The sequence below is a fragment of the Saccostrea cucullata genome, unplaced genomic scaffold (assembly GCF_032062105.1).
Source record: "Saccostrea cucullata isolate Sc308-1 unplaced genomic scaffold, CSIRO_AGI_Scuc_v1 ctg7373, whole genome shotgun sequence".
Lineage (NCBI taxonomy): Eukaryota > Metazoa > Mollusca > Bivalvia > Ostreida > Ostreidae > Saccostrea > Saccostrea cuccullata.
Genome location: NW_026927733.1, coordinates 1 through 10000, shown reverse-complemented (window position 1 = coordinate 10000; position 10000 = coordinate 1). Strand labels below are relative to the sequence as shown.

The 10000-nt window shown below is 34.5% G+C and overlaps 2 protein-coding genes across 2 annotated transcripts in view; both read left to right on the top strand.

Annotated features, from left to right (window-relative positions):
* LOC134275373 (transient receptor potential cation channel subfamily A member 1-like) overlaps positions 1–3777 on the top strand; it is an 18882-nt gene extending 15105 nt beyond the window's left edge. Inside the window, exons 22-28 of the mRNA XM_062757661.1 lie at positions 1722–1782; positions 1898–1966; positions 2063–2236; positions 2406–2474; positions 2619–2732; positions 2810–2931; positions 3199–3777. Of these exons, the coding sequence (XP_062613645.1) occupies positions 1722–1782; positions 1898–1966; positions 2063–2236; positions 2406–2474; positions 2619–2732; positions 2810–2931; positions 3199–3346 (757 nt within the window). The 3' untranslated portion in view covers positions 3347–3777. The remainder of the gene's footprint in view (positions 1–1721; positions 1783–1897; positions 1967–2062; positions 2237–2405; positions 2475–2618; positions 2733–2809; positions 2932–3198) is intronic.
* Positions 3778–6103: 2326 nt separating this feature from the next.
* On the top strand, positions 6104–7927 carry LOC134275374 (dnaJ homolog subfamily B member 1-like). The gene is made up of 2 exons (XM_062757662.1): positions 6104–7092; positions 7327–7927. Exons 1-2 carry the CDS (start codon positions 6247–6249, stop codon positions 7558–7560), a joined length of 1080 nt encoding a protein of 359 aa, XP_062613646.1. The 5' UTR covers positions 6104–6246; the 3' UTR covers positions 7561–7927.
* Positions 7928–10000: the final 2073 nt, after the last annotated feature.

Below are 10000 nucleotides of genomic sequence, written 5' to 3'. Positions count from 1 at the left end.
TTGGTCGAATTTTAAAAATGTGTACCCCACATCCCGGTTTTTTCTCACTTGTTTTCAAACTGTGTCGAAGTGTTTGGAACAATAAGATTCTATCACGAGCAAACGTACATTGTCTATCGTAGTTTACGTTCTTTGGCATACTTTAGGCAGGATACTGATTTAATATTCATTCTTTATAAGTGCAAAAATATCAACTTCTTACATCGAAGCGGAGCATTTGTCCTCCATTTTTGTGTGTCCTAATCCCGTCCGATGACGTAGATTCTCCGCCGTGAATATGGCATAACCCCAGCACCAACTCTTCAAAGGTTCTTAACATATGCTAAATTACTGGTTTCGACTAGAAACATTACATCCATCTTTTGTTCTACTCAAAGAAGCATACTCGGTCTCAAAAAGCCTCTTTTTAGAAAATAAACCATCATGGTTTGCATCCATTGAGACAATTTTGGGTCATTTAACTGCTTTCAAAAATATTGACTTATCAAAATATAGTACTTGTTCATGTAAAAAGTCATCATGTATTATAAGACAATATTTTATAAACCAATGGTATAGAGAAAATAGGCAGCAAAATGATGGTAAACTAAGAACTTATTCCATCTTCAAAACCAATTTTGGAAGAGAACACTATCTCCATATTGTCAATAACTATGAGCAGAGGAAAAATATAACTAAACTTCGCATTTCTGCACATCAATTAAATATTGAAAGGGGAAGATATGCAGGACTTCCCCCTGAATCTAGAAAGTGTTCTCAATGTAATATACAGGAAGTTGAAGATGAACAACATTTTTTGCTCATTTGTCCAAAATACAGCAATGAAAGGTTGCAATTAATGGAAACAATATCAAAAATCAACCCAAACTTCTCTTATTTGACACCTGCTGAAAAACTTATATGGATATTGAATAATGAAAATAAAGAAATTTTATGCTTACTTGGAAAATTTATTTCTGAAAATGGTAAAAGAACCAATGTATAATTACATAGGTTCTGTCATCATGTTTATGCATGCTAAGCCATTTAAATTTATACATGTATAGCATCACATTTTTGTATTGTTTTGCGATCATTGACTTGTATTATGTATGATCATTGACACTGAGAACAATATTATTATGTAACTTGGTCATTTATATAACTGTTAAAAAAAACATTATACTGTTAAAAAAAAGAAAAAGAATGTTTAAATTGTACATTTATAATGTTGAAATGCCTCTCGGGGCCCTTGATTGGTAAATAAAAATAATATCTTGTATTTATTTTTAACCAAGGAAAGTTCTTATCACAAGAAATATACATAGTGTTTAAACAATAAATGACTAACACTAGCCGTTCAAAGATATGTCCAAGGTTTCAAGTTTGGTGAAGTTTTGCATCAGTGGGTCAAACGGGAAGGTCAAGAGATCAAATACGTTGGTGCCAAAGAAAAGGCATTACCACAAGGAATACACATGTGGAATAAGAAAGCCGTACAGCTCAAATCACTGACAGATAGACGGATGGACTGAGCAAAAATCTTCCTTTACGGGGACATAACTAGGGCAGGATATGCAGTGTGAAAAAAATCTCCACACTTTGCGAAAAAAAAGAAACAGAGAAATAGAATTTGTTAAATCTTTTAAAATTAGCCTTCAAGTCTAACATTAACTCAGGTGAGTGTTTTTGTCTGAGGTTCCTTGTAAGACTGTTGACATATTTTTTTTCTGTCCTTGTAGACTTGACGTGGTGGGGATATACTTCGTCATGTTGGAACAGGTGTTCCATTCTCTACTCAAGGTACAAATCAAAAAGCATCGGTTCTGTCCATTTTATTGTCGGTAAAGTATTATTCCTCTTTAGTTGATGAAAAAAGATATAAAAGAAATAAGGATGTAGACTCATTCTCTTTCAGGTGTGTGTGGTATTGGTGCTATTTTTACTGGCCTTCTCTCAGGCGTTTTTTATCACAATGGCACAAACGGTAAGAGAAAAACCAGAACTCAAGTTGGAATAAAATTAACAGTAAAAAGATTTAGAAAAAAACAAACTTACGTCACTCTATAAATCTTTTTTACAGTCGGGCTTTAAGAATGACCAGCCCTACCCCCTGACTGTTCTCTCCATGACCTTGGGGGAGATTAACTATATTGACAACTTTATGAGTGGTGCTGATGCTGCCTTCTATGTGGACAACCTCATTCTATTCCTTCTCTTCGCTCTCATCATGCCGATATCACTGATGAACTTGTTGGTATGTCACAGAGTTTTGCTGGATTCCAAAGACTGCTTATATTAATGATACGTGCTAAGCAGGTTTTATCTAATTAAAATAAAAAAAAAAATACTGTGATGCAAAGACTTTCATGAAGATTAAAAGATTGTTAAGCTATATATACAGACAATAAGTTTTTCTGATACAGATAGGTATAGCTGTAGGGGACATAGAGGCTGTACAGAAGAAAGCGTACATAACCAGACTCTCAATACAGGTATCACAATGTCAAACAAAACAAAATATACACAATAATAAACCTGTATCATCAGAACAGTGCATGTTGATCAAAGTCTTTATTAATGGCTGTATTACAATGTTTCACAGATCTGAAATTGACATGAATATTTTCCTATTTCAGATTGACTTTTTATGCAACACGGAAATCACTTTTCCCAGATATTTTCAAAAAAAGTTTTATAAAAGGAACCTGACAGTCATACCAAATAAAAATATTAACTCAAGATTTAATAGGGTAAGAATTTATTTCATTTCTCTTATATCAGATATAATTTTAAGGTACCATACATTTTAATTACTTTGATTTTTCAGTTCTATAAATTTCTGTTCGGTGAACCACATAACAGCCACACCTTTATAAAAGAAGAGAAACCAGATTATATTAAAGAGACTGTACAAAAACTACAGGAGGATGTCAGAAAAACAAAGCAACAGTGAGTCACGTGATCATTCTAAACCTACTGAAACAATTGTTGGTTGTCGTAATAGTGACAATGTTTGTCAATTGTCGTTAAACTATAACAAAATAATTCTTCCATTTAATGCAAAATAAAGACTCAGATTTACATTTTGGTTTTAATGACCATAATATTTATAGCCAGCACTTTTTTCGTACAAGTAAATTATACATCTGAAATGCTTTAAATACAGTGGTTTTACTGATCAAATTACGAATGCCAGTTTTTATTTCTGTTGTGTAGACTGGCACAAGCGACTTCGATGCAGAAGCAGTCTCTGGAGTTACTGAAGCAGATGTGTGACCAGCTTAATGTCCATTATAAACTGGACAATATCTCACTGGTAGAATCTCACAAGACGGACATACACAGCAGACTGGACTTCCATTAGTCACTTCACAAACTCCAGATAGTCACAGTAGACTAGACTACAGATAGTCACAGTGGACTAGTCTACAGATAGTCATAGAAGACTAGACTACAGGTAGTCACAGATGAGACTACAGATAGTCACAGTAGAATCTCACAAGACAGACATAGACAACAGACGGGACTTTCATTAGTCACCATTCAAACTTCAGAGACTAGACTATAGGTACACCGTATTCACAGAAGTTTGGACAACAGCTATATAGTCAAAGAAGACTGTTCTACACCTTGTAAAATTAAAGTAGACTAAAGTAGACTATACAGAAATATTCACAGGGCACAGAATTATAGACAATCACAGATCACAGTTCACTAGACTAAGATAGTCACAGTAATCTGAACTTCTATTATAACTACTGTACTATGGACGTCAGACAGGCAAAAATGCTCAGTTGTTGCACATTATTTATTCAACTTTTTTCCCCTTTTTTTTTTATTATTTATTAATTGTTATTTGCTTTAAACATTACATGTTTGTTTTATATGTATCTGTATCAGGTGATGAAATAAAAATCTTATTACAATTCACAATTTGTTGTCTTTTATACTCTAAGTGATGTAAGAGTTTTCAGTTTTCTTTCCCTCTTTGGATTTTATGCATTAAGTCAAATGCTGATTTACGTTTTTCGTACTGATTGTTAGTCCATTATTTATACACTGAATTGACGACGGATTTTCCTGATTGTGACAAGGAGCACACGCGACGGGTGTGACTGGTCGGCAGGGGTTGCTTACTCCTCTATGGCAACTGATCCCATGCACTTGTTATGTTTTAGAAGTCCGTGTTTGCTCTGCTCCAATTTTGTATTGTTTCATGGTCTTTTCATCTTGAATATCGCTTTCATCAAAAAATGAATAAAAACCAAAATTGAATTATACAAAAAAAGGTTTTTATTTTTAGAATTGCTGGTAAGGTTGGGGTGTGTGGGTTACATTAATTTTAAAAGCATAGATATTGACAATACATAAAACTTTGTGTGGTTATGTTAGTGATATAGCAATGGTTTCAGAAGTTTACATTACGAAAACATGAGAGTTTTTTTTTAATCTGAAAAGTTAGCAAAATAAAAAAAAAGTCCATGTCTTAAAATTTACGAGCACCTTACGACAACAAAAAATGAGGAAAAGGGGGGGGGCGATCAACAGCCGAATAGACAGGATACTATAGGAAAAATACAATATATATATTCAGAAAAGAACAGGGGGCAACATTGTATCCTTTTTCAGGATCTTCTAAAACGAACGTATATACAGTACGATGCTAACTCCGATATTTAAAGGTACTTGGACACAGATTTGAAGTTAATATTTTCTCATTTTTTCTGTATAATATCACGAATTATATTATCTTAATAGCATTTCACACAAAAATTAATTAAAAATCTTATTTCGTTTAAAAGTTATTAAAACTTTAAATTTTTTGTCGGGTTTGATTGACACATCCTTGCACTTTCACAAATTTTAACTTTATTCTTAATCCTTAGGAAAAGTGGCAATTTTGATGTGTTTTAATGAGAAATATGAAAACTTTTATCAAGAAAAATAATTTTATTCAGAGTAGAAATGTTAGAAAGCAAAACACCTTCACAAGTATCGTCATTCCAGACAAAGAGATGCGTGTAGAGTATAGCAAATCGAGCACACTCGTTTTTGTAAACAGGGCTCGAGTTCTGTTATATTGTTTATTTTTAGAATTCACCGGGTGCGTTCAATCGTCACAGTCTGCTTACCACAACTGCACGGACTGACAATATATTGTGTGTTTATTTTGCTTTCGAACGTGTCTACTCTGATTTTTCTGGATTATAGTATTAATATTTTTCATTTATACAAAACGAGATTGCCACTTTTCCTAAGGATTAAAAATAAAATTAAATTTGTGAGAGTGCAACGATATGTCAATCAAACCCGCCGAAAAATTTGAAATTTCAATATCTTTTAAACGAAATAAGATTTTTAATTAATTTTTGTGTGAAATGCTATTAAGATAATATAATTCGTGATATTATACAGAAAAAATGAGAAAATGCTATTAAAATATATAAGTCGTAATATTATAGAGAAAATAATAACTTCAAATCTGTGTCCAAGTACCTTTAAAAGATTTTTATTGCTTATATGAAATAGAAATGTAGAATAAGTTTTTATCTATAAATAAAATCTAATGGACTTGTGCGTTTGGACATGCCCAGGAGTCTCGCACAATAAATATAGTTTAATTTTTTCTTATAAAATTGTATATTTCACGCTTTAATTTTTATTTCCGACTTTTCTGAAATCATCTTATTTTACAACAAATGTATCCAGCTTGTCCAATGCATTATTTTAAATTTCTTGGATGATTTTGAAGTGCGGGTACATTTTTAAAATTACTTATGTTAGTTTTTCCATAGACCGAAAGTGCATAATTTTCTTCAATATCCAAAAAGTATAAATTTTGACCAAAAAAAGTTTAAAGAAAGATGTTCTTAGTACAAGTTAGGAGCGGATCAACGATCTATTTATAAACTATTTATATCAGTTGAATAAAAAAAATCATCTTGCTACAATGTATATGAATAATATTTTAATCCTATATAGACTTACATGTATATATTATATACATCCATAAAACATGTAAAAGTTTGATCCACTATACTGCTACTGATTGTTTTCATCGGTGACTCGATCCGTTACCTTGTCTATTTTATTTTTAGATCAGGGATCTGACGTCATATTCTAGTAAATTCTAGGTCGTCCGAGAATCAGCGAGACTTGTCATGGGAAGTTACTAAACGCTTTGCAGGTTGACGATTTAGATCAGTGTTATAGAGCAGCGAGTTTATTAAGAAGGGATTTTTTTGTGAAGTGCATTAGTGAAAAATGGGGAAAGACTACTACAAAATCCTCGGAATTACTAAAGGTGCATCGGAAGATGAAATTAAGAAGGGCTACAGGAAAATGGCGCTGAAATATCACCCAGATAAAAACAAATCGCCGGGAGCCGAAGAAAAATTCAAGGAAATTGCAGAAGCATATGACGTACTGAGTGACCCAAACAAGAAAGAGATTTACGATAAGTATGGCGAGGAGGGACTGAAAAACGGACCCCCTCCCGACAGTGGTTTCCAGGGATCCGCGCCTGGTGGTGGCAACTTCCACTATGAATTCCAAGGGAATCCAAGAGACACATTCCGTATGTTCTTTGGAGGGGACGACCCATTCGCAAGCTTTTTCGGAGGCGGTGGTGGCGGACCGGGACGTGGATTTGGTGGTCCCGGTGGTGGTGGCGGTCCACGTATGTTTCATTTCGGTGGCCCCCAGGGTCAGGAGGACATGGATGTTGACGATAACCCGTTCGGGGGCATGGGCGGTATGGGGGGCATGGGTGGAGGGCGACCACAAAGAAAAAGACAGGACTCCGCAGTGGTGCGCGAACTACCAGTGGCGCTAGAGGACATTTATAAAGGTGCCACGAAAAAGCTCAAAATTACTCGTAAAGTGCTAAATAATGATGGACGTACAACAAGAACAGAAGATAAGATCTTGACAATTGATATAAAACCAGGATGGAAAGCAGGAACAAAGATAACATTCCCAAAGGAGGGTGATCAAACCCCCAACAACATACCAGCTGATGTTGTCTTTGTTATAAAAGACAAACCACATAGTATATTCACAAGGGAAGGCAGTGACATTCGCTACAAAGCCAAATTATCGCTCAAAGATGTAAGTTAACTTTTCACTTTAAATTATAAATATTTTCAGTCTGTAATATATTTTGATTTATTGAAAGCTGTTTTTCAAAAGCTTGCTGGAATAAAATATTGATTTTAATATCTTGATGATAACGACTAGTAAAATATCAGTTTGAAAGCAGGTAAATATGCATGAGAAAGTATATTTATATTATTGAATTAGAAAAAAAATGATTCTACTGTATGATTAATGTTTATTTTGTAGGCTTTATGTGGAACTACTCTACAAGTCCCAACAATTGATGGCAGGAAAATCCCCCTACGTTTACGAGAAGTCGTGAAACCTCATTCGGTCAAGCGGATACAAGGCGAGGGATTACCTATACCAAAACAGCCAGGAAAACGTGGTGACTTAATAATCGAATTTGACGTTGTGTTCCCAAACCAGATCACAAACACTGCAAAAGAAATTCTGGCGGACTGCCTGCCTTCGTCGTGAATGCAAAGAACACATATCAAAAAATTTTATGAATATTGTATAAATGTGTATGTATGTATAAAGAAAGGTGAAAAACCCCAGACAATGTGAGAGTGCTAAATGTAGACCTACACAAACTCGTTAACATAAGACACTGATAAACCATTGTTTTGTATCAAGACGTTGCGTATGTGATATATTGCTGCAGGGATTGTGTGCTATATTCAGGAGTGCCGATGTATGCACTGCATCTCATGCTTGAATTGTTGTAGAAGTGCTGATGAGTGTATATTTATGGCTGTGGGTGTTCACATTGCCTTGAGATGCTCTGTTTTGTTTTTAAGAACCAATTATAATGATGAGAAAATGTATAAAAATGTTTCTGGAAGCATGTCTTGTTTTCATTTTTTCTTGAGGTGAGCACAGATGTGAAGACAGTGCTTTTAGTGTCAAAAATGCCGAATCAGATATGTAGAATTTTTCTTTAGTTGTAAACTAAAAGGCCAGGACTGGCATGCAAGATATTATTTTGAGTAGTTGTACAGTTTGTTTAGTTTTGACTGAAGTACAGTTTGTGCAGTTTTGACATGCCCTATACTATATGGGTTTCACTGATTACTGATATGAAAATATTAAAATCTGACTTCTATGGTGGGATTCTGTAATTTTGGTTGAACGTAATCATTGGTTCTAACTGCAAGATTAATCTGGAAAAAAAAGTTGATGAATCTGTCTTTTTAGCTCACCTCAACAAAGTTGGGGGGAGCTTATGTGATACCCTCGGCGTCGGCGTCCCGGGTTAAGGTTAAGTTTTTTGGAGCAGTTTTCTTTTTAAGTACTTCTATGTCCTATATTGATTAGACATGCATGGAAGATGTTTCTAGTGTGTTTCATTGTACCAGTCAAAGTTTCAGATGCTGCAATTTCAGCAAAGGAATGACCAGGTTAATGTTTTTGGAGCAGGTTAACATTTTTGGTGCAGTTTTTGGTGTAGGTCTCATTTCCGAGTAACTATAAGCCCTATGTTGACCAAACTTGCATGGATGGTACATCTTAGGGTGCATTCTACTAGACTTGCATCGGATGCTGAATCTGACCTACATTTTCCGGTTGAGTGAACAGGTTAAAGTTTTTGGTGCAGGTTTCATTTCCAAGTTACTATGAGACATATAATGACCAAACTTGCATGGATGATACATCTAAGGATGCATACTACCAGTCTTGCTTCAGATGCTGAATCTGACCTACATTTTCCGGTTGAGTGAACAGGTTAAAGTTTTTGGTGCAGGTTTCATTTCCAAGAAACTTTGAGCTCTATAATGACCAAACTTGCATGGATGGTACATCTAAGGGTGCATTCTACTAGGCTGGCTTCAGAAGCTGAATCTGACCTACATTTTCAGGATTAGTGAAAAGGTTAGTTTTTTATACAGGTTTCATTTCCAAGTAACTTTGAGCTCTATGTTGAACAAACTTGCATGGATGATACATCTTAGGGTGCACACTAATGGACTTGCTTCAGATGCTGAATTTGACATACATTTTCCAGATAATAGACCTTGTAAAAGTTATGGGTGCAGGTCTATCACGAAGAAACTATAAGGCTTATATAAACCAAAGTTGCACAAATGATGCATCAAGGGATGAAAACTCTCAATCTTGCTTCAGATGCTGGATTTTAATTACATTTTCATGATGAAGAACAAGTTTGAAGAATTATACATCTATTCCAAAGTATCAAAATGAAAATTGCATAAATTTTGCATTTTTGGATGTACACTTTTTGTTGGTTAATTGTGTGACTTAATTTGCCTTACTTAAAGACAACATTTGTTGAGGTGAGCTCTGTAATCTCTGATTACCTATGTTTTTCTGTTGGAGACACTAGAAGCTCTACATATAGATTCTTACTGACCATACATGTAGTATTGTGGATGTGAGATCAGTTCTAGATTAAAATAGCTGATTGTGATAGATTAGACCAGGCAATTCTGTACAGTACATCACCATGGCTGTCAAAGTGATTCAGGTCATTTGGATACTATCATAGGTGTAGAGTAGGAAAATTATTATTCCTACTCCACATTAATTATTGCCAAGAAAAAAATAATTTAGAAGAAGTCTGATGACTCTTCACCTCAGTAGCAAAGTGGAATGGGGCAAGACAAGGGATGTTCATAATAGACCATATTGCTTAGGATTTAATAGCTGGTGGTCCATGACCTAAATTCAATTCATCTGTGCAAGGTCAAGGTTATTGGAAATATTGAAAATGTATCATTATACCTTGATCCAAAGTCATCTTCACAAGTTCAAGGTCACTGACTGGTATTAATCTGATAATGTTCTATGGAAAGATGATATTAAAAAGTCAGAGATTTTGCTTATGATTTGAAGGTGTATTCTGACCTTGACATTTGGAAAGTAAAATATAGAATGCTTGTCCAGATCACGGTATTTT